This window comes from Scyliorhinus torazame, chromosome 6 (genome assembly GCF_047496885.1).
Source record: "Scyliorhinus torazame isolate Kashiwa2021f chromosome 6, sScyTor2.1, whole genome shotgun sequence".
Classification (NCBI taxonomy): Eukaryota; Metazoa; Chordata; class Chondrichthyes; order Carcharhiniformes; family Scyliorhinidae; genus Scyliorhinus; species Scyliorhinus torazame.
The window spans coordinates 135,389,001-135,414,275 of NC_092712.1; the positions used below are offsets into that span (position 1 = coordinate 135,389,001).

The window sequence follows — 25,275 nt, forward strand, 5'->3', positions numbered from 1 at the left end:
GCTATTCCATGGGTTTCCATTTCACTTGCCTTCAGGAAACTGAGAGGAGCTGGACCTGAGTCAGCACCTAAAATCGGGAGCCTTCAAGTGTCAGTGTGTGCTCATTGAGTTTGGCAAAAACAAATCAAACAGTGACATCACAGAAATGCCACAAGTTGATTTGTTGGTGAGTAACTATTGTTAGGAATTGTCTGCAAATAGAACGTTGCAATTAGGGTGTGTCTGTAAATTAGAAAAATGTCTTAAAAAATTACATAAGTAGCTGTTATCGTAAAGAGATGTAAACAGGAAGTAGAAAGCTTGGGAGTCAACTGCTTCATGGTATTTTTATATGGTTTATATAGTATTACTGTAATTTTGTATTACTCCAGTTTAAATCAACAGCAAGTGGCAGTGAGGAGAGGCATTAATTTTAAAAATTAAATTAGCTAGTTAAAACACTGTAAGGATTGCAGGACAGGTGATGTGTTGCAGCTGCAGTTATGTGGAATCTCGTGGACATCACATGGCACCCACATCTGCAGCAAGCATCTATGGCCCAAGGACCTTAGGTTCGAGTCAATGAGCTGGAAGCCAAGCTAGAGATACTGCGATGCATTGAGGGGGAAAGCAACCTGGACGCTATATGGAGTGCCACAGGGATCAGTGCTGGGGTCTCAACAATTTATAATCTATTACTTTGGTGAAGGGACCAAGTGTATAGTTGTTAAATTTGCTGATGATACAAAGATGGGTAGGCGTGTACGTTGTGAAGAAGACAAGTCTACAGAAGAATTTAGAAAGATTAAGAGCGTGAGCAAAATTTGGCAGATGGGAGTATAATGTGGGAAAATATGAATTTCTCTACTTTGTCAGGAAGAATAATAAAGCGGTATATTATTTAAATGGAGAGATAATGGAACTCTCAAGGATCTGGGTGCCCTGGTACACAAATCACAAAAAATAAGCAGGTAGGTAATTAGGAAAGCAAATAGAGTGTTGCCATTTATAAGGGATTAGACTACAAAAGTAGGAAAGTGTTGTTCCAGTTGTACAGGGCCTTACTGAGGCCATATCTGGTATACTTGGTACAGTTTTGGTTACCTTAATTAAGGAAGGACATAATACCATTAGAAGCAGTACAGAGAAGGTGCACTTGACTGATTCCTGGCATAAAGGGGTTACCTTATGAGGAGCAGCTAGACAGCTTGAGCTTGGAGTTTAAAAGAATGAGAGGTGATCTTACTGAAACTGAAGGTCCTGAGGAGACTTGTAAAGGGTGGATGCGGGAGGGATTAGAACTAGGGAATAGTGTTTCAAAATAAGGAGTCCCCCCATTTAAGATGGATTTGAGTAGAATGTTTTCCTAAAGACTTGTTAGTCAGTGGAACCCTTCCGTAGATACCAGTGGAGGTGGAGTCTGACTCACTTGTCAATCAGGAATCTAACTAAGTCAGTCTTAAAAATATTCAAATGTTATCGGGGGGGGGGGGGGAAAGAGACAAGAAAGCAAAGATGAGGCCACAATCAGATCAACCATGATCTTATATACCTTAATTAGATCTCCTCTCATTTTTCTGAACTCAAAAAAAGAGTGTAGGCCTGAACTGCTCAATCTTTCTTCATAAGACAGACCCCTCATCTCTGGAATTAATCGAGTGAACCTCCTCCGAACTGCCTCTAATGCAACGACATCCTCCTCAAATAAGGGTGCCAAAACTGTACACAGTATTCAGGTGCAGTCTCACCAATGCCTTGTGTAGTTGCTGCAACACTTCCCTACTTTTATACTCTATTCCCTCAGCTACAAAAGGCCAAAATTCCATTTATCCTCCTTATCACCTGCTGCACCACGTAGAGATCAGATTGTTTTTCTTGTCATTAACTTTGAACATTTCTAGTTTATTTTGTAATCAAAATTGGATATGTAAATAAAAAGTCAAAAACGGTGGCGCAGTGGTTAGCACTGCAGTCCCACGGCGCTGAGGTCTCAGGTTCGATCCCGGCTCTGGGTCACTGCCCGTGTGGAGTTTGCACATGCCCCCACAACACAAAAGGTGTGTAAGGTAGGTGGAGTGGAGGTGCTAAATTGCCCCTTAATTGGAAAAAATGAATTGGGTACTCTAAATTTATTTTTTTTAAAGTCAAAAACAAAATAATCAAAAAACTGTCCAAAGATGTGCAGGTTAGTAGGATTGGCCATGCTAAATTGCCTCTTAAGTGTTCAACGGTCAGGTGGGATTATGGGTTTGCAGGGGTGGGCCTATGTAGGGTGTTCATTCAGAGGCTCGGTGCAGACTTGATAGCTCAAGTGGCTTCCTTCTGCACTGTGGAGATTCTATTCTATCAAAGGGTATCACACGCTTGAGGGACTGCCCTACTCCTGTTCAAAATTCTTGTGTATAGGTCATTGATTCATGTTAAAGGTACAAATTGTGAAGTCTTGTCTGGCAATTTCTTCACTCAGGGTAGTTCGGTAAATTTGATTATTTCCAATGGGTACAGCCTTCACTTCTGAAACGCCAATACAGTTTAAATATAAATACAATCCAATCTATTATCAATTGTTGTAGGCATTGTGGAAACTGTTAAGTAGTGCAGGCACTCCTGAAATTTCTGCAATTCGCAGGTTGGATCATATTCATACCAAGAAATAGAATTTGTTTTTTTTATTTTACAGACTTCATTCACCTGTGAGAATATTTTACATGCACAGAATAGTTTTATCTCATTTTATTGCCATCTTTAATTAATTATTGATTTTTACCTGTCTACATGTTTTGGTTCCCAATAACTTGGCAATAGCACAGAAGTTATTGTAGTAAGTGCCATGTAAAACTCGGAACAGTGAGGCTTCAGCTCCACTCCACTCCACATCTGAAAGGTCAGATGTCAGTTTCATCTTCACAGGGGTTTGACATCTGGAGTTTGCCTCTGAATAAAATAAGAGTTTATAATCAGCAAAAGGTTTTGCATTGAAAATTTCATCCGTCACAATCCAGCGAAAGACGAGAAAAAAACCTACATAATAGCCATTTAAAATGTTGAGGCAAGGTAGGCAACGGTTAAAGAACTACCCTAATTTTTTTAATCTACTTCTACTGATGAACATGTAGTAAATGAAATTTGAGGCTGTAATTAATTAAGCTACTTATTTTGAGGAGTTACATAGCGCATTTCCACATCATACTTTCTATGTAACAAGTGGACAAAAGTAGTTACGGTCAGCACAAGCATCATGGGCCTTGATAATCATCATGGTAGAAACAGAACATATTAATTACAAAATTATAAAGTTTAGAGTGCACGTTTGAAGTCAGGTTAGAAGGCGATCCAAGAAGCTGAACTCAGTCTGAGCATTACTCTCTGCACACAACCACAGTTCACATTGCCAAAACAGGCACCCTGGTCATTAGAATATAATGCCATTATTAGTCAAACAGAAATGTTACAAGTGGCATAATTACTGCAATAAATCACAAGATTTTCTTAAAAAGTCCAAAAGGCAGCAAAACAAAGTATCAGAATAAAATGCTTATATGGGAGTGAAGTGTGATCCAAAAGAGCAACCAGTGAGACAGAGCACCAGAATAAATATGATTTCTAAATTCACATGCAATGCTATTTTTCGGATGAGCCAGTATTCAAATATGATTCCCTAGAGTTACTACACTGTGGTCAAAGATTGGCAGCCCCGTTAAAAATCCTGAGTTTCAACATATTCAGGAAATGCAGAGTACATTGTGGTGATAAATATTTAAGATTGATGTATCTGGAGTGATCAGCTTCCCCATTTCCTGGGAAATTTCTACAGTGAGGAGAAAACCCACAATCAGTGTAGATGGACCTGCAAGCCTATCTGTAGTTACTGAGTGAGGAAGGGATTGCTACTAAGATAAAACAGTGACATTAATCAAAACAAGAGCCTGAGGGGAGACCAGGGTGGGGGGAAACGAAGAAGAAGAAATGGAGATGCCAGTGGTTGGTCAGTGAGAAAAATATCAGCAACACCATTTTAATTACTTGCATGTCATGCACCATCTATCATCTCATGGTTTGCCTTAACCTGGATTTTGCTTGGTCCCCGAGAGGGCCCGAGAAGTAGTCCCACTTCTACCGCAGTCCCCCTCCCAGTCTTTTCCTTGCAAACGTTTTAGATAATTATTCAAGATCCTTTTCCAATCCAGATTGCAGCCTTCACCAGTCCCAGGCAATGCATTCTGAGATCCGAACCAACTGCTGTAAAAACATTCTGCACATTGTCATTCACCTGAAATCAGTATCCTCTAAATTTTGACCATTCCACAAAGTGGAAGTTTTATCAGACCGGTCATGGTTTTATCATATCTCCTCTCACCTTTCTCTTCTCCAAGGAGAACAGTTGCAAGCTTTGCTACTCTATTCATGTAGCTAAAGTCTCTAATCTCCAGAAATATTTGAGTAAATCCTTTCTGCACTCTTTCCAAGGTCTTGGTATCCTTCCGAAATACAATGCCAGAATTGAACATTACTTCAGTGGAGACTAAACCAGTGTTCTATAAAAGTTCAGCATAGCCTCTTTGCTTTTGCACTCCATGTCTCTATTTCTAAAGACCAGAATGCCAAATGTCTTATTAGCCGCATGCTCAGCCTGTCCTAACACCTTCAACGATTTGTGCTCATATACCCTTAGATCCCTCTGCTCTTGCTACAGTATTGTCCTTCTAGTTTACCTTGCCTTTCCTCATTCTGCCAAACAAAATACATCACTTCATACTTCTCTATCAAGTTTCAACTTCCATGTGTCCACCCTTTTCACCAGCCTACATTCTCTTACTATCCCCCTCAGTTCAGAATAATTCCAGGTTTTCTCTCACGCGCATATTTTGAAATTGTGCCCCACACTTCCAAGTTTAGGTTGCTAACCCAAGTCATAAAAAAAACAGTGGTCCTATACTGATCCCTGTGGAACCCCACTATATACAGCTTCCTCCAGTCTGCAAACCAATCATTCACTTCTAGTACTTCCTGCCACTCAACCAATTTTGCATCTATACTACCTTTGCCCCTTTTAATCCATGGGTTTCAGCATTCCTGACAAGTTTGTTATGTAGTACTTTATCAAACATCGGTTGGAAGTCAACACACACTATATTAACCTTCTGATACCTTAACACGGTCAAAGATTGGCTTGCCATTCAGATGAACGGCTGTTTAATTGTTTTTTCAAATTTGAGATTCAGTATGATCTATGTTGGCAGTTCCTTGCCACCTTCATATTAAGGAGTTAGGCCTTCAGTTTAGGCAATTAATCTGACAGACAGCTGTGTTAGAAACCTTTAATGGGACAGCATCTTTTGATTAGCTGTAGCCCTCTTTGGTTGAATACTGGATGTCATCTCTAGTTCAAGGGTTAGTATAGAAGTAGAATATTTCAAGCACCTGAAGATCTGCAAGAGTCGAGGTATAGCGATGCCTAACAGAACTTTCAGTTAGGCGTGTGCTGTGCCGAGCAATGTTTAGTGAAGTCAAAAGTGAGGGGCATCTTCATCATTATATGTATTGAGATGGGTAGAAAGGTTCATTGTGATTCACTGTTTACTGTTCATTCTCTCATACAATAAGACTACTGTGGCATTCAGCTGCAAATTTCCACATCATACCAACTTGCGTGTTTAAATTGTCATGCACCCATCTCACCCGGCCATCCTGACTCAGGCCAGGTGAGAATTAAGCAGCGAAGCAGCAGTGCACCTTGTAGATGATGCACACTGTGTTAGTGATTGAAGTAGTGAATGTTTACGACAGCGAAGGGATGGTCGAGCTAGGTGCTTTGTCCTGAGATTTTTGGACCGCAAGTGTTTTTAGAGCTACATTCATCCAGGCAAGCGGAGAATATTCCATCGTAGGCCTGACTAGTGCCTTGTCAATAATGGACAGGCTTTAGAGACTCAGGAGGGGACTTATTCGATGCAGAATTCTAAGCCTCTGACCTCCTTTGTAGCCAAAGTATTTATATGGCTGGTCCTGTTCATTTTCTGGTCAATGTTAACTCCCAGGATATTGACGGTGGGAGTGGTGGCTCAAGACATACACTGGAGGCTTACAGCAGTTAACAAAGAGGTGTATTGATAAAAGACAAGGTTGGAAAATAACAGGCACAGAGCACAATAGAACAAGTCTTAACACTTCAACTCCAGAGTCTACAATGCCATCCTGCTCAGAGGACCCCATGCAAACTCCCTATTGACCGGGGCTCATGTGCTCCCATACAATTGGCCCAGAGCTGTTCACATGGTCAGTGGAGCTTACCTCTTCAAAAAGAACTATGGTCCCACATCCCTCCCCCTTCAAGTCCCTGCGTACAACTACCCCAACAATATACAGAAGTTACAAATGTTATAAGAGACCACGGGGATGGGTGGGATGCAAAGAGTCCATCAAAGGTGTTCCCAATACTGGTGGGACTTCCAACTCCTCAAAGAACAAAGAAAAGTACAGCACAGGAACAGGCCCTTCGGCTCTCCAAGCCAGCGCCGACTGTGCTGCCCGTCTAAACTAAAATATTCTGCACTTCCGGGGTCCGTATCCCTCGGTTCCCATCCTATTCATGTATTTGTCAAGATGCCCCTTAAACGTCACTATCGGCCCTGCTTCCACCACCTCCTCCGGCAGCGAGTTCCTGGCACCCACTACCCTCGGTGTAAAAAAAAAAAAAAAAAAAAACTTGCCTCATACATCTATTCTATACCTTGCCCCTCGCACCTTAAACCTATGCCCCCTAGTAATTGACCCCTCTACCCTGGGAAAAAGTCTCTGACTATCCAATCTGTCTATGCCCCTCATAATTTTGTAGACCTCTATCAGGTCGCCCCTCAACCTCCTTCGCTCCAGTGAGAACAAACCAAGTTTATTCAACCTCTCCTCATAGCTAATACCCTCCCATACCAGGCAACATCCTGGTAAATCTCTTCTGCATGCTCTCTAAAGCCTCTACAACCTTCTGGTAGTGTGGCGACCAGAATTGAACATTATACTCCAAGTGTGGCCTAACTAAGGTTCTCAGGTGGCTGACATACTTTCTGATGGTCTTCCCATTGACGTTTACCACATACGACACCAGCCCTGGCTGGGCCACAACCCAATCCCACTAATCAAGGCGGAGCTGAAGTGAAACTACAGGCCAAAACCGGGTCTCTGACCCAGAACAACCCGTCACCCTTCTTTCCTGATCACCCACCCTTCTGGGAGGCCTGACGCGCCTCCACCCTCCCTGCCAAATTTGGAAACACAAGAATCAACCGGGTTCTCAACTGACAGTCCATGAGAAGCTCCCCCGTGGTGGAGTGAGGGGTTGAGTTCCACAGCAACAAACAATTAGCCAACCACTGGTACTTTATAAAATTGCTTTTTCATCACATTCTCGAAGGTCTGAACAGCCCTCTCAACCAATCTGTTAGATGCTGGGGTGATATGGGGCTGTCCTTGTGAGTCGTACGCCATTTGCTTGTACAAAAACCTGGAGATCATCGCCAATAAGAGGGGCGCCATTGTCCAATAAGACGGATTCAGGAAGTCCATGAATGGCAAACACTCTGCACAAGACATCTAACGTAGCCGCCAAGATAGTGGTTCCCATCTCTTGAATCAAGACTAAAAACATCTTGCCCATAAAAGTCATGGTGGACGGGTCCACGAGCGATCTGGTCATTCCCAAGGGTGACGAGTGGTGGACTGCAGCAAACCATGCTGCACCCGTGATCCCCATAGAATCACGTCATCCTCACAGATCAACTCGTCCTGGCGGGTGAAGTAGGAACTTACTTGCGCACATTTCTTGTAGTGCCACCTAGTCTGTATCATTCTTTTTACCTTTAAGAGGATGGGGTATTTTTGGATGTAGTTTCAGATGTGTGCAGCAGACACTGGCAGAGTGTCGAGGAAGTTCAAAACCAGTATGATACCATGGGGTACTGGTAGCGGTTGCATGCTCTTTGCAGGTGACTTAATACATCCACATTGGCAATTTGCATGTCAAGCCGGTGCTGGAAAGGATAATTGTAGGCCGCGAACAGCAAGGCCCAACGGTGCACTCTTACCCGCAGCGAGCTTAATCCCATTGAATGTCATGGGGCAATGGTTAGATTCACTCTTGGTGGAGATGCTTATTGCCTGGCACTTGTGGCAAGAATGTTACTTGCCACTTGTCAACCCAAGCCTGGATATTGTCCAGGTCTTGCTGCATTTGGACATAGGCTGCAGGCTGCTTCAGTATCTGAGGAATTGCTTGATACTGAACATTGTGCAGTCAGTCATCAGTGAGCAGCTTCAGTATCTGAGGAATCGCTTGCGAACATCCCCACTTCTGACCTTACGATGGCAGGAAGGTCATTGTTAAAGTAGCTGAAATAGTGGGGCCTAGGACACTACTCTGAGGAACTCCTGCAGTGATGTCCTGGAGCTGTAATGATTGGCCTCCAACCACCACAACCTTTGTGCCAGGTGGCCAGGTATGATTCCAACAAGCGTTGAGTTTTCCTCCTGATTCCCATTGACTCCAGTTTTACTAGATTGCAATCGCCTTGCAACCATGCTGCAAAAATAAAAATCTAATTATCTGAACATTTTAAATCTCTGGTATATTTAACAATTTAATCCACCTCTTCTCTTTCCTAATGCTTAACTAGACCCACACATTTTTTTTCTATACAATTGACAAATAGTTCCTTTTCTTACCAGAAGAACTTGTGGTATCATCCTTTTTGTCCTCTTCATCTTTGTCATTTATCTCGCCTGCAGTGTCTGTCCCAGCCTCTCGGTCACTGTCTGTATCTTTAGCCTCAGATTGGTTTATTGTTGGTGTACTGGGTCGACTTGTGCTATTTGGATGTCGTCCTCTACGACGTCCACCTGGACGCTTAGGTGGTGTTTTTATTCGCTCAGCTGTCAAAGCCACTGCGAAATCCTTTGCTCCATCCTAAAACAATGTAAGCATAATATAGATTGAGGCTGGTTTGTTTGTGTCACTGAGGATGTAGCGCTGTGCACTAACAAATTATTTTATTAACACATTTCCTTTAAAGATAAAAAACATCCCAAGATGTTTCGCAAACAGAAAAAGATATGGCACTCTAACTAACAGGGGGTTAGATTAATCAATTCCTTTTATAAATAGTTTTGCTCTGATAACATTCATCCATAAAGTTTTTTTTTCAATGAGGCCATTACAAAAGACATTGGTTAAAAACATAGTCCAGGCAGGGAACTTTCGAGGCAGTCCTCCAGAGTAGCCATAACATTTATTTTATCATTATGGAGATACAAGTTTTGAAATTAACTTTAAAAAATATAACTCCCTTCAATATTAAAATATTACAAGATGCCACAGCCAGTCCTTCAGCAAGAAAGCATTTAACTTGAGGTGAGTAAAGGTAAACGGACAACCGCTAGAAATAGGCCAAGTTTCATATCCCAGGAACCAACAGACTTTCAACTGAAGTTTTACAAAAAGCAAGCTTGGAGTTGAAATAAAATTATTCAAAGGGACACACACAGTGAAGAGACTTCATGGAATATGTTAACCAGGAGATAGCTGATATAATAAGATCACTACAATGGTATGTGTTTGTCCAGATTTAAGTGACATCGTGGCCAATGGATTCCTGTAAATAGTACTTTTATTTAGAGTACCCAATCATTTTTGTTTCCAATTAAGGGGCAATTTAGCATGGCCAATCCACATCTTTGGATTGTGGGGGTGAAACCCACAGACACAGGGAAAATGTGCAATCTCCACATAGACTATTGCCCGGGGCCGGGATCGAACTCGGGTCCTCAGCGCCATAGACTTAAATTTGTTTTAACGGCTGAAGTTCCATTCTATCTGGGTCAGCACCCCATCCCTTGGAAATGCTAGTTTCCAATACCGTTTGAGGGAAAACAATGCACCAATTTGTAAATGCTGATAAAATCTGGGGGTTCCTTGTTGAAACACCTTTTATATTTTCAGACATTATTTATGAACCCAAGATGTGGAATTCATACAATATTTAGCATGTTAAATCAATTAAAGGGCTGGGGGGGGGGGGGGGGGGGGGGGGGGGGGGGCAGGAGAATGGGGATGAGAAAATATCAGCCATGGTTGTATGGTGGAGCAGACTCGATGGGCCAAGTGGCCTAATTCTGCTCCTATGACTTATGGTTTGCATCAATCCAGGCGACATAGTGGCACACTGTTGCCTCACAGCACCAGGTACCCATGTTCAATTCCATGGGTGACTGTCTGTGTGGAGTTTACACATCTTCCAGTGTCTGCGTGTGTTTTCCGGGGCGCTCTGAATTCCTCCCCCAGTCCTAAGATGTGAAAGTTAGGTGGATTGGTCATGCTAAAATTACCCCTTAGTGTCCAACACTTAGATGGGGATAGGGTGAGGAGTGGGCCCAGGTAGGATGCTCATTCAGACTAGGGTGCAGATTTGATGGGCCGAATGACCTCCCTCTGTACTGTAGGGATACTGTAGGGATTCTATGATTGTCAGCGATATAATCTTTGGATCCTAGAAGTGTTTACGGACAAAGGTGCGACTTGCTTGGATAGCCATGGGCAGAATTGATCATTCACACTGATCTTAAGATACTCCCTCGAGTGGTCAGGAAGTGGACTGTTTGAAAATTTAAATTGAAAGGAAATAGCATTTGTGAGTATTGACTATTGACTGAAATTCATGGGAGCATGCTACTGATATTTGTATGTTATCAGGGGTATAATAAAGAGTTAAAAGAATACAGAGTTGTGAGCCTTGAGCATTATATCCCAAATGGATGGGTTCAGCTTAGACTCTTGCAGAGTGCAGGTTCACTTAGATATAATACTGATTGGGGTGGAAAAGTCTCCTACCAGAAACAAACAGCAGTCTGGTCCACATTGTTCTGTCTCAGCTCTGGTTTCTGGGGTTTTGCGTTTGTACGTATTAGGAGTAGCATGAAAAGCTGCATAAAAAACAAATACAGCATTAAGAATTCTTCGAGAAGTTTGTAATATAGCTAATCAATACCAAATTACAGTTCAGAATAGGAAGGCTAAACTGAACAAAAATCAGACAAACTTTCACCTACATTGTCACTACCACTTAGAATTTTTAGCAGGCAGATCAGCTGCTCCTCTTTCTCATAAAGCTCTTAATGATAAATTACTGGATTATTTTCTGCTACCTACCAAAAACAAAACAAACAAATGTGGAATGATAGTGGCAAGGGAGAGCTATGATTTAAAACAAGATTCATCTGAGCTCTTAATTTACAGCTTTTACTATACAATAGTTCTGAGGATAAGACAAAGACTTTCAGGACAGATCAGGAAAAAAATAAATTAGATGAGTTAATAGAAAATAATTTAAATATTGCTGAAAAGAGACATGTAGCTGAAAATCTTCATCTTTCACTGGCGACACAAGTGGTATTTTTCACTAGCGGGATACTGGTATCAGTCCATAAAAATGTTTTGCCTATCCTACCATTGAGAAACACTGGATTTCACCAATTGTGTAATGCCAGATACCTAGGTTATACATCCCAATGGTTGGCCGATGGAATTAAATATCATGTTCCTTTGGTCGTTCGCAATAGGCAGAGTACAGACTCTGTTCAATTAGACCATGTTTGAAAAACCCAAGACAAAACGTCTATGGTTAGGTGCGATTATGTGATTGGGCAGCACTTGAACAATTCGGAATGCGCCAATAGCTACACCAACAATCCTGCGGTAATAGCTACACTAACCACAAATCTAAGATAATCGGTCAAGCTCGAAATGTGGCTTATTTTCGTTACTAGAAGCCACATATATTCATACACAGGGTCCAAGTCTCTGCAAGCAAAAGGAATGCGTTAAAACTGTGCGCTTTTCTTGAATTACACATTAGCTTAGTGGACCTACAGATCTCCACTGCAATGCAAGTGTCAATCATTCAATTTGCTAACCAACCAAACAGCACCCGTTTCTCATGTAGCATATTGTTGCGATAAGCTTGAAATTTGACATTATTACATTCGTCCCGATGAGTGCAAGGTGAAAAGCTTCGGCAACGAATCTCTCTTTTCAGCAATAGTCAAGAAATTAATTAAATAAATTGAATCGGAGTTATATATCTGTTGGATTAAATACACTAATAGGCATGACAATATCAGAGACAGGACTGCTACATGCATTACGTGGGCCTGCCTGGACACACATCATGCAGGTTTAATACATATATTCACGAAAACTACAATGGTTGTTACTCCTGCAGCATGAAGTTGCAAGCTCAATAGTCAACTAGACATGCTCGGTAATATTTGGGAGGTATTGTAGTCAATGAAGAGCCCCGAAAAGGTAAGTCAAAAGTAGTTTATTTCCTACTCAGTTAAGAAAAACAGCAACTAAGCAACACTCCAGCTCCCTCTTGGGCCGGCTTTTATCTTGGGGAATTAACAAACCCCGCTGCGGGCATGGGGAGATAGATCGGGTTGAGGTTTTAACATCCCTCCCCCCAAAGTATTAAGACCTTCTATTCTGGAGAAGTCTCTCTTTTGTGCTTTGCCCACGGTTGCTGGATCAGGTGGGGGTGTGCGTCTGTGTAATAGAGTGTTAGGGAGATGTAGTGTTCGTGTCGATCATCTGGGGGTGGGGGGGGAAGGGAGTACAGTCAGTGACCATTCTCTGGCGAGGCGACCATCTGAAAACGCGGATGCGTGACTCTCCCATGTCGGATCCTGAATCTTCCACTTCACGCATCTCAGTGTTGGGAGTCCCAAGGGGGTGATGTACCCAGGCCCCCCAGTGCTGGGCAGGCAGAACTAGAAAATGGCTCCTCCGGTGGGGCTGGTCCAGACACTGGCTCTCTGCTCTAGAGATGGTCCAGATGCTTCCGCACCCTCTGCTCTATGTTTTTATCATGTAAGGTAGTGGCCCAGTCTGTTTCACCACGCTCCCTGGAATCCATCGGGCACCGTCTCCAAAGTTCCTCCAGTGTTCCCCCAGACAGAAACTTCTATTCTGCATTTGTCTGCTTTAGTACTACCTCTGGGAGGTATTATCTCCTTTTCACTTTCCTGCTAATATCGAGAACGTTAGGCTAAGGCAGGTTCTGAGCCTCCGACCCATCAGCAGTTTTGCTGGTGCCATTCGGTCGGAATAGAGCATGGTATGGATTGTGTGGCCTGTTTCCTCGTTTCATTCATGGAAGTCTTCACTGCTCATTCAGCCCGAACATTTGAGGAAGAGTGATATGGAGCTTCAACCCAGTTTGACTTCATGAAGCGTGTAAACTCCTCACTACTGAAAGGGGTACCGTCATCAGTGACTAATATCTTTGAGATGCCATGGGTACTGAATGAGAGCCGTAGCTTCTCGATGGTGGCCTTTAAAGTAGTGGGTGACATTCTATGCACGTCTATTAATTTGGAATGGGCGGCCACTATCAGCAAGAATATTGAGCCTCGAAAAGGTCCGGCAAAAGGGCACTCTCAAGGCCATCCCGGCCATTCCCATGGGTGGAGGGGTGCGAATGGCAGGGGCTTATGTTCCTGGCACATGGTGCATTGTTGGGCCAGCTGCTCAATGTCACCATCCCGGCCTGGCCACCATACATGGCTCCTAGCTAGCATTTTCACCTTCGACGACCTTGGGTGACCATTTTGTGTGGATCTAGAAATATGGCCTGTTTGCCTCGGCTTGGAATCACAACTCAATCTCCCACTGGAGGTTGCGGTCCTCCAAGCGGAGCTCTTGCTGCCTGGTCTCAAAACCCGCAGCACCTTCAGCAGTTTCCCATGCTGATCCCCATGTAAGACAACATATAACTTCACCAAGGCTGGGTCCTTCTGTGTCCAATCAAGAACTTGTGTAGCGACGATCAGCAGGGTATCCATTAAAAAAATGTTTAAAATAATTTTAGAGTACCCGATACATTTTTCCCAATTAAGGGGCAATTTAGTGCGGCCAATCCACTTAGCCTGCACATCTTTGGGTTGAGGGGGTGAAACCCATGTAAACACAGGGAGAATGAGGAAACTCCGCACGGAGTGACCCACAGCCAGGATCGTACCTGGGACCTTGGTGCCGTGAGGCAGCAGTGTTAACCACTGCGCCACCGTGCTGCCTGGTATCAATGAAATTTAAGATCGATACGACCTAGATAGTGTGGTGGAGTTATGGGGAAGCGGGGCATATTGGCAACAGGAGCTGGCTCAGATATTTCACGTTTGCAATCTGCCTGCGTGGGCGCACCGCTAACAGTAGAGCCCCAACGCTGCATCCGGAATATGCTATTGCCATTAATTGCCTTGTCCTCTTTAAACAAACCGAGCAATGGGCTTGTGGTCCGTTATAAATGGTAAAACGACGTCCATTAACACACTGGTGAAATTTCTTCACTGCAAAGACGACAGCCTTCTTTCTCAATCAGAGCATAGTTGCACTCCGCAGTGGCCAAAGTCCGGGATGTGTAGTCTATTGGTCTCTCCGTTCCGCCATCTAAGAGGTGGTATAACACTGTCCGGATTCCATATTGGGGGGGGGGGGGGGGGGTAATCACAAGTGAGCAAAAGGGGCTTTGAGGGGTCGTTGTACATCAGCAATCCTGATGACAAGTTCAGTATCGCATGCAGCTGTGCAAGGATGCTGAAGGGATAAATTTCCAGTAATAATTCACGATTTCCATGAACAACCACAATTCGGTCACGTTCTCAGGCCTGGGGGCTTGTTTAATTGCTCGCACTCTCTCTTCCATGGGGTGCAATCGGTTTTGGTCGAAACGGCACCCCATGTATGTGACGTCTTGTGTGTAAAAAAGACATTGTCCTCTCTTTAGGTGGATATTTGTCCTGAAAACCGACAGACGACCTCCTCGAAATTGCTCAGGTACTTCTTTTTGGTGGCTCCAGTGACTAGGATATCATCCAAGTAAACGGCCACTCGCAGTTGTTCTTTAGAGCAGTGTTTTTATCCAGGGACCCATTTTTATCTACCGGCCAACCGTTGAGATCCAATCCGGCCGACCATCGCCGCCCGAACTTCGCGACCCACGGGACCCTCCATTTTCTTTTACCTTGTTGGTTGCTGACAAAAATGGAGAAAATGGTTTTGGGTGACTTTGACCCCCCCCGAACTTGGGGAAAAAAAGGCTGCGACCATTCAAAAAATATGCGACCGCACTACGCATGCATGCCCAATCTTCGGTGCGCATGCGCATTGTTGCGCGTGCACACCCATGATCGGGCACGTATGCGCAGTGCGGCTGAATTTATTTTATCTGTTCCTGGCCATTTTGAAAGCCGCTCGCAGCCGGCATTATTAAAAGCTGGCTGCTGCGGGTGGATTTGCGCGATCGGGAGCGCCGCAACGGACGGCTCCGCGACCTATCCGTGGGTCGCGCCCCCGAGTTTGACAGTGCCTGCTTTAGAGGATGTCCTCCATGACTCTCTGGAAAATAACGCAAGCCAATGACACCCAAATGTTCATAGAGGCCTCTTTAGGTATTAATGATCACAAATTTTCTGTAAACCACACCTAGCTCCAACTGAGGTTTACTTGATCAATGTCGAGTTTAGAAAAAAAGTGTTCTTCAGCCAGCTTTGCTAGAGACCCTTTATTTGCAGCATCGGGTATCTTTCCAAATGAGAGGCCTGGTTCGCTATTGGCTTGTAATCCCCATACAAGGCAGCTTTATCTGGTTTCAGTACCGGGACTACAGGCGCTGCCCAATCTGAAAATTGTACCGGCTGGATGATTCCTAGGCTTTCCAAGAGGTTTAGTTCAGCAATACGCAGGGAACTGGGTCGGCCCTGGAGTACTTTGGTTGGGTCTCTGGGTCTATGTGAATCTTGGGCACGGCACCTTTGATCTAGGTACTTCCCCAAGACTTTGTATAATCCCCCAGTGTCCATCCTGAAAATCCACTGCCATCCCAAACAGAGCAACCAATCCTGGTCCAGCAGATCCGGACTAGGCCCCCCATGCTATTATCAAGGGCAGCCTGACAGACCGCTGTCTGTAGGCAATTGGGGTCATTGTTGTACCCACGATGGAAAGTGGTTCCCCAATGTACACTGCCAACCTCATCTCGGTGTCCCTCAACTTCAAACACTGGATTCCGTCCGGATCTTTTCGAACGTCTGCCGTCCGATCACCGAGACCGCAGCCCCATGTCCAGTTCCATTAAGAGTGGGTGACCATTCACCTGAACGGTGGACTTTGACGGGGGCAACCCGTGGCGCAGCAATGCAATTCAACTGCATCTTCATCGGGTCGCTCTAGCTAGAGGGTCCTGACTCTAGGCGGCCGCATTCTTCAACCACAGTGATGCACTTGTTGGCTGACCTGACATTGCTGGTCCCTGCGGTTTCTATGGACACAGATGCTGCACCCGCGCCCTCCTCCAGTGGCTCAGGGAAGATATCTCGCCTGGCTGCAGCGGCCCTCGGCCAACAGGCCTGGCCCCGACTGTGTTCAGGGAAGGGCTGGGTGCCAGACGTTTTGTTCCTAGGGGGAGTTTCTTGGCTGGATTGGGAAAGGAGGGCGGGGGGAATATCCAACGCTATTCACCTCCACCTTGGACATACCCTGAAGCTCCTGGATTAACATCTCCCCGTCATCCCGAGAAAGGGAGATCTCAATTGCCCTTTTTAGTTCCAAAGATATTTGCCCAGCAACTTCCACTGGGTTGCTATGTTGTTAACTCCGCACACAAGAGAAAGGAGATACAGAGCTTCCCAGTAGAGCCGGCTTCTACATTGCTGGGGAGGTGCTGACGACAGGGGAACTGGAGAAAGGGGTAGTATCGGCGGTTTACGGGGCTATTTTGGAGAAGGCGCCGCTAGAAGGGATCAAGGCAAAGTGGGAGGAAGAGTTGGGAGAGGATATGGAGGGGGGGGTTCCGGTGCGAGGTGCTCGGGAGGGTGAACGCCTCCACCTCATCTGCGAGGTTGGGGCCGATACAGCTGGAGGTGGTGTATAGAGCGCACCTTACAAGGGCGAGGATAAGCCGGCTCTTTGAGGGGGTAGAAGATGTGTGTGAACATTGCCGGGGGGGGGGAACGGGGACGCAAACCACGTTCATATGTTTTGGTCCTGTCCAAAGCTGGAGGATTACTGGAAGGAAGTGTTTAGGGTAATCTCTAAAGTGGTGCACGCAAAACTGGACCCGGGCCCTCGGGAGGTCATATTCGGGGTGTCGGTCCAGATGAGGTTGGAAACGGGCGTTAGGGTGGAGATCAACCTCTCCACCCTGTGCCCTGGGGGGACCTGCTGGATTTAACGCTTGAAAAGGTCAAATTTGAACTGAGGGGAAGGATGGAGGGATTCTACAATTCATGGGCGTTATTCATTATGCATTTTCAAGAATTGGATCACATCGAACATTAGAGGGGTTGGGGACTGGGAGGGTTGGGGGGAGGGGGACTGTATGTGTTAATGGTGCTTATGGGTCATTCCGGATTCCTTTTAGTCATTTGTTTATGTTAACATGCGGGCCAATATTTGGGGTTTGGTGGGAGGATGGGATCTTGTTATTGATATGGGGATTGACATTACATTCGTTACTGATTATTGTTGGTTGTAAATTTGGGAGAAAATGTGAAAAAGGAGAATAAAAACTCCGCACACAAGACGGTCTCATAACATCTCCGGTAGGGATTGCCCAGAGTTACAGTGCTCTGCTACATTTTGTAAGCGTGACAGAAACCCGGTAATATACTCCCCCGGGGTTCTCTCGGCCATATTGAATTGGTATCTTTGGACAATGACCGAAAGCTCAAGGTCACAGTGCTTCATTACGAGCGCCACCAATTAATCAAACGTCTTGGAATCTGGGGCTGAAAGGCAGTTTAGGTTCTTTACAACGCTGAAAATGGGAGCCTACAAGCGGTCGAAAGAATCACCTTTTGGCAGTCCTCCCAGTAATGGTGTTCTTCAGTATTTGCTTACTATTTTAATTCCAATAACACAGATTAGACCCGCTGAAACAACGGAGCCAAAAAAATTCCTTCCACCGGTTATAACTCCCACGAGAACGACCCAATGATCTCCCCATGGGGCTTGTGAAATATGAGCTCACCCACTGAGGGGCGGGGGCCCAACTGCCCTGAAAGAAAATGGCGCATCGGCCCCACATAACGAGCCTAGTTTTCCACACTAGCATAGTATCTACCGAAGAGCAGCATTTTTGAAACATTGCTAACCTGGCTCCTCTGTGTTTCGATGCAGCCATGGTCTGAGTGTCCAACAGCGCTGTCTGTAGTTCAGTTTTATCCTATTGACAATATTGCAGTCAACTAGACATACTCAGCAACATTTGGGAGGTACTGTAATCAATGAGGAGCCCCGAAAGCCAAGTCAAAAGTACTTTATTTTGTACTCTGTTAGGAAATACAGCAACTAAGCCAATACTCCTATCTTGAGATGCCGGCTCCATCTTGGGCCAGCTTTTATTTTGAGGGATTAACGAGCCCCGCTGTTGGGTCTCAACACGTGGTGAGCTTGTATTCCATGAGCCCCACAGAGAGATCATCGGGTTGTTCTCGTGGAGGTATAACAGGAAGGAAATTTTCTGGATCTTGTTTCAGCAGGTGCAATCTGTGCGCTGCTGGAACTAAAGAAGTAGTAAGCGAATACTGAAGAATCATATTGGACAAAGATTTTTCTCTCCACAAATGCTGCCAGACCTGCTACACATTCCTAGCCCTTTGTTTTTGTTTCTGATCTCCAAAATCTCATAGAATCATAGAAACGTTACAGCATAGGAGGCCATTCAGCCCATATTGTCCATGCCAGCCCGAGGACACCCAGGTGCCCTTTCTAATCACACCTTGTTGCGCCCAGTCAATAACCCTGTATCTTTAAGGTGCAGATCCAGGTACTTGTTAAAAGGAGTTTAGGGTCTCTGCCTCGACAACTTGGGCAGCGAATTCTAGACTCCAACTACCCTCTGCTGCATTTTGCTTTTATACAACTAATGCGGAAGACTGGCTGCCACTGGTAGACCAGGGACGAAGTGACATGTTAGGGTAGAAAGCTGATCACCTTTAAACTAGATCTGTTCAATGCGTACACCTGTTTAGGTATCCATTATAGGGATATAAAAAGGGTGACAGAATTTAGGCTTATGAACTGTAATGCATTGGGAAACAAGTAAAAGTACAGAATCATTGAATGATTACATTCCCTTGCTGGTTATGTCCCTGCAAGAGAAACTCAGCCAGTCTCATTCCCCATCTTTCCTCCGATTTCTACCCAATGCATTTTTAAAAGCCATAATTGAATCTGCCTCTCAGATCTAAACCCAACTCTCAGGCAATGCGCTCCAAATCTTAGCCACATACTACTTTAAAAAGGTTTCCCCCACATGTCATTGTTGGTTCTGTCATTCACCTTAACTTGGGGTCCTCTGGCTCTCACCCCTACTGCCAAAAGAACAATTTCTTCCGATCTACTCGTCTATCACATCGCAACCTTCTCTTCTCGAAGCAGAACATGAATTTCTATCTATGAAACCAAATTTCTCATGCCTAGAACCACCCAATTCTTTTCTACAGCTTCTCCAATGCCTTCCCATTCTTCCTAAAGTGTGGTGCCCAGAATGGACATTGTAGCAAAGTGGAGGCTGAACCTATTTTTTTTAATTAAAAGATCACCATAGCTTCTTTGCTTTTATACTTTATGTCCCCCTAGCTTAGGAGCCCACTTTACTGTCCCTTAACTTGGCACTTCATTCACGAGAACTTCATTCACGAGAAGTGATTCTTGACTCCTTTCCCAACTGGAAAACGTCTAAACCACAAACTGACTTTCAGTTGGTTTCTCCAGATGTTATCCCTCTAGCAAAAGGAGACAACCTTGGTCTCTTCAGTTCAAGCATGTACTCCTACCCACATTTTATGCTGTGAACAATATAGGCTTTAAAACTGTGAGGTTATGCACTTTGGCAAGAAGAATGGAGGCACAGACTATTTTGTAAATGGAAAAAGGCCAAGGAAAATCAAAAGCACAAAAGGACTTGGGAGTCTTATTTTAAGAATCTCTTACGGTTAATGTGCAGATTCAGTTGGCAGTTAGAAAGGCAAATGCAATGTTAACATTCAATACGAGAGGGCTAGAATACAAGAGCAGAGATGTACTTCTGAGGCTGATAAGGCTCTGGTCAGATGCCATTTAGAGTATTGTGAGCAGTTTTGGGCCCCGTATCTAAGGAAGGATGTGCTGGCCTTGGAAAGAGTCCAGAGGAGGTTCACAAGATCCCTGGAATGAAGAGCTCATCATATGAGGAACGGTCAAGGACTCTGGGTCTTAACTCGTTGGAGTCTAGGGGGGGGGGGGGGGGGTGAATCTTGTTGAAACTTACAGGATACTGAGAGACCTAGATAGAATGGATGTAGAGAGGATCTTTCCGCTCGAAGGAAAAACTAGAACCGGAGGGCACAGCCTCAGACCGAAGGGTCAATCCTTTAAAACTGAGGCGAGGAGGAATTTCTTCAGCGGGAGGGTGCTAAATCTGTGGAATTCTTTGCCGCAGAAGGCTGTGGAGGCCAAATCACGGAGTGTCTTTGAGATAGAGATAGATAGGTTCTTAATTAATAAGGGAATCAGAGGTTATGGAGAGAAGGCAGGAGAAAGGGGATGAGAAACATATCAGCCATGATTGAATATCGGAGCAGACTCGATGGGCCGAACGGCCTAATTTTGCTCCCATGTTTTATGGCTTGGTTCCTCTACCTCCTCTCTCGGATTCTTGCACACTGACCCTGTTGGTGAGTTTCAGGTGAAATATTTAGGAAACCCAATCTTACAACAGCTTCCTCTTGACACTCTCAAAATCTATCTCCATTGCAACATGAATCACGTGGGCCTTGTATCCTGGTGCAAATGTTAATTTATATTCCCTAGAACCGCCAACCCCATAAACAGATTAAAGTATAAAAGCAAATTACTGCGGATGCTAGATCTGAAACAAAAGAGAAAATGCTGGAAAATCTCAGCAGGTCTGGCAGCATCTGTAGGGAGAGAAAAGAGCTAACGTTTTGAGTCCAATGACTCTTTGTCAAAGCTAATAGCCAGAGAATGTGGGGAATATTTATACTGTGGAGTGAGAATGAAAGATGAGTGATAGCCACAGAAACCCAGGGAAACAGGGTGCTAATAGCCACAGAAACCAAGGGAAAGGAGTGCTAATAGCAGTCCCCCGAGTGAACACCGATTGAAATCTGACATTCATAATACCTCACTGGAACTTGAAAATCTATCCACTATCTGCACAGCTACTCATTGGTGTTTAGTGTGAATTTCTTGCACCCAGTAAAACAACCTGGGGCTCCCTCCAACAGCCAAAGCAACTAGACTTTCGACAGAGTTCAGAATAGGACACTCAATGCCACCATTTTACCCTAAATTAAAGATATAGCCGAAACACAAGAATTCTCATCAATCTGGTGTTTGTAACACAAGCCTATTCCTGTATATTAATTGTCCTATATTTATAAAATTCCCTAGTTCAGTTATTAATGATTTTTATACTAATTTAGATAATAAGCAGTTTATCATCCTCTATTTTAAAAAGTTGTATACTGTACCACATCAGCTTGGTCAGTATTCTAATCACACAAAACATAATGCCATTTTTTGAGAAAGCTGTGTAATTTATTATATATGTAAGAATTGTTAGTATTACTTAGACATGTAAACCAATACAATATCGTACTCACGATGTAGGAAACAGTCATATTTAAAGCACCGCCTACAGAACAGAGTATGGAATGAGTGCAAACTCTGTTCTCGTTGAACCGATTTGGCATTTGGTCCATCAATATTTGGTGTACACTCAGGAGGAAGTGCTCCAGGAAGTTGCTGTTCTGTCAATTCTTTGTACCTTTTAACAAAAAAAAAAAACAGAAAAGTTACGGTGCTTTCATTGTAGATTTTTTTATTTTTAATCTTCAGCCAGATGGTTGGATGAGTCAGTTTCCTTCGGAGGAAGGATATTAAATGTCATAATACCAAAACAATATAGTAAATCATTGAGAACGAAAGAACATTACCTTGCCACTGCAAGCAGTCAGATGGGAGATCCCTTATTTTTTAAATTGTGTCCTCTAGTCCTAGTCTCTCCCACAAGGGGAAGCATTCTTTCTGTACCTACTCTGTCAAATCCTCTCAGGATCTCATATATTTCAATAAGATAACTCCTCAACGCCAATGGATCCAGGTACAACCCGTCCAACCTTTCCCACAAGACAACCCAAGCCCCAGGTTATCAATCAAGTGAATCTTCTCTGAACTGCTTCAAACGCATTTATCTCCTTTCTTAAATAAGGAAACCAAAACTTTGTAGGAAACTCCAGGTATGGTTACACCAACATCTTGCACAACTGTAGAAAAACATCCTCTTTCATATTTCATTCCCCTTATAATAAATAACATTCCATTTACCTTCCTAATCAATTGTTGGATTCTTGCGTGTTGGAGACAATCATTGCATGACATGAATATTTCTTGCCATTTATCATCCCATGCCCTAATGTTGTCTAGGTTTTACTGTATGCAGGCATTGACTGCTTCAGTATGTGAGGAGTTGCTGAACACTGCAATGGCCAGCAATCAATGCAGCTTCTGACTTTTTAGAAGGAAGATCACTGATGAAGAAACTGAAGATAGTTGCATCTGGGACACAATCCAGAGAAACTCCTGAAGTATTGTCCTGGGGCCGAGATGATTGGCCTTCAACTAGCTTCCTTTTGCTAGTATGACTCCAACCATTGAGGCGTACTCCCCGACTCCCACTGACTTCAATTTTGCCAAGGCTCCTTGATGCCACACTCAGTCAATTTTATCTTGCTTCTGGCATTCAACATTTTTTCCACACTTGGAGCAATGAGGTCTGGAGAAGCCAAACTTTTAAATTCTTTCATGGGATGAGGGCATCACTGGCCAGCATTTCTTGCCCATCCCCAATTGCCCCTGAGGGGGCATTTAAGAGTCAACCACATTGCTGTGGGTTTGGAGTCACGCGTAGGCCAGACTGGGTAAGGACAGCAGATTTTCTTCCCTAAAACGACATTAGTGAACCAGAGGGGTTTTACCACAATCGACAAGGTCATTAGATTTTGAATTCCAGATTTGTATTCAATCTGCAGTGGTGGGATTCGAACCTGGGTCCCCAGAACATTACCCTGTGTCTCTGGAATACTAGTCCAATGACAATACCCAGGCGCCATTGCCTCCCCCAAAGCTGAGCAATTTGAAGTTCTGCTTGATGATGCCTTGCATTATATTACTGAAGAATAAGAGTATATTGGCGGGGTGGTACTTGGCCAAATTGGATTTGTCCTACTTTTTGTGGACAGGACATTCTTTTGCAATTGTTCACATTGCTGGGCAGATGCCAGTGTCGTATTGGAACAACTTGGCTCGGAGTACAACTAGATCTAGAGCACAAGTCTTTAGATCTACAGCCAGAATATCATCAGGGGCCATTACCACCTGATCTGTGGTTGATAAATTGCTTTTAATCTACAGCATGTTGGTGCTGCTATTTAGCATGCACATGGTCCTATGGTGTAGCATCGCCGGTATTGTGTGAATTCTTGTATGAATTAAGTTTCCAAGTTGCACTGCTCTTTCCTTACTACCATTGGATATGTCTGGATAGTTAAACATTTGTCGTTAATTGTTTCTGTGAAGTGCCCAAATTGTTACATTAAACTGAAATGACTATTTTTAATTTGCATTCATTTTCAAGAATCAACTGTACATAACCAAAAACTATGAACCATGGAAACTCTCTTTATCGTCCAAGCTTAAGAAAACGCAGTACTTACTTTTCTTTCAGCTCTTCTGGTGTACCTTTATCTGGGAACATGGATGAAATTGCTTCAAATATCTTGTCACATGGCTTTTTCTTCCCTTCATCACATTCTTTAACTGTGGACATAATGGAACAAATGATTGCAGATATGGAATATCATTGCAATGACGTTTTAGTAATATTTAAAGTATGTCATTATTTATAAATTGAGAATACATGAATATACTATTAACAATAAATCCACAATCAAGTAGAGACAAGTCCATACCAGAATAGAATGTTAAGAACATAAGAACTAGAGCAGGAGTAGGCCATCTGGCCACTCGAGCCTACTCCACCATTCAATGTGATCATGGTTGATCTTTTGTGGACTCAGCTCCACTTTCCGGCCCGAACACCATAACCCTTTATTCTTCAAAAAACTATCTTTATCTTAAAAACATTTAATGAAGGAGCCTCTACTGCTTCACTGGGCAAGGAATTCCATAGATTCACAACCCTTTGGATGAAGAAGTTCCTCCTAAACTCGGTCCTAAATCTACTTCCCCTTATTTTGAGGCTATGCCCCCTAGTTCTGCTTTCACCCGCCAGTGGAAACAACCTGCCTGCATTCCCTTCACAATTTTATATCTTTCTATAAGATCCCCCCCATAGCCTTCTAAATTCCAACAAGTACAATCCCAGTCTACTCAACCTCTCCTCGTAATCCAACCCCTTCAGCTCTGGGATTAACCTAGTGAATCTCCTCTGCACACCCTCCAGTGCCAGTACGTCCTTTCTCAAGTAAGGAGACCAAAACTGAACACAATACTCCAGGTGGGGCCTCACCAACACCTTATACAATTGCAGCATAACCTCCCTCGTCTTAAACTGCATCCCTCTAGCAATGAAGGACAAAATTCCATTTGCCTTCTTAATCACCTGCTACTGATCGCCAACCAGAGAAACATCCATTAATCCCCGCTCTTTGCTTTCTATTAATTAACCAATCCTCTATCCATGCTACTACTTTACCCTTAATGCCATGCATCTTTATCTTATGCAGCAACCTTGTGTGGCACCTTGTCAAAGGCTTTCTGGAAATCCAGATATACCACATCCATTGGCTCCCCGTTATGTACCGCACTGGTAATGTCCTCAAACAATTCCACTAAATTAGTTAGGCACGGCCTGCCCTTTATGAACCCATGCTGCGTCTGCCCAATGGGACAATTTCCATCCAGATGCCTTGCTATTTCTTCCTTGATAGATTCCAGCATCTTCCCTACTACCGAAGTTAAGCTCACTGGCCTATAATTACCCGCTTTCTGCCTACCTCCTTTTTTAAACAGTGGTGTCACATTTGCTAATTTCCAATCCGCCAGGACCACCCCAGAGTCTAGTGAATTTTGGTAAATTATCACTAGTGCATTTGCAATCTCCCTACCCATCTCTTTCAGCACTCTGGGATGCATTCCATCAGGGCCAGGAGACTTGTCTACCTTTA

At 43.9% G+C, this 25,275-nt stretch overlaps 1 protein-coding gene across 1 annotated transcript in view; it reads right to left on the reverse strand.

Moving 5' to 3' along the window:
- Positions 1–25,275, reverse strand: part of ezh2 (enhancer of zeste 2 polycomb repressive complex 2 subunit) — an 89,861-nt gene that overhangs the window by 33,031 nt on the left and 31,555 nt on the right. Inside the window, exons 6-10 of the mRNA XM_072508823.1 lie at positions 23,803–23,905; positions 21,691–21,854; positions 10,856–10,947; positions 8,695–8,935; positions 2,747–2,913 (exon numbers count right to left, since the gene is read on the reverse strand). Of these exons, the coding sequence (XP_072364924.1) occupies positions 2,747–2,913; positions 8,695–8,935; positions 10,856–10,947; positions 21,691–21,854; positions 23,803–23,905 (767 nt within the window). The remainder of the gene's footprint in view (positions 1–2,746; positions 2,914–8,694; positions 8,936–10,855; positions 10,948–21,690; positions 21,855–23,802; positions 23,906–25,275) is intronic.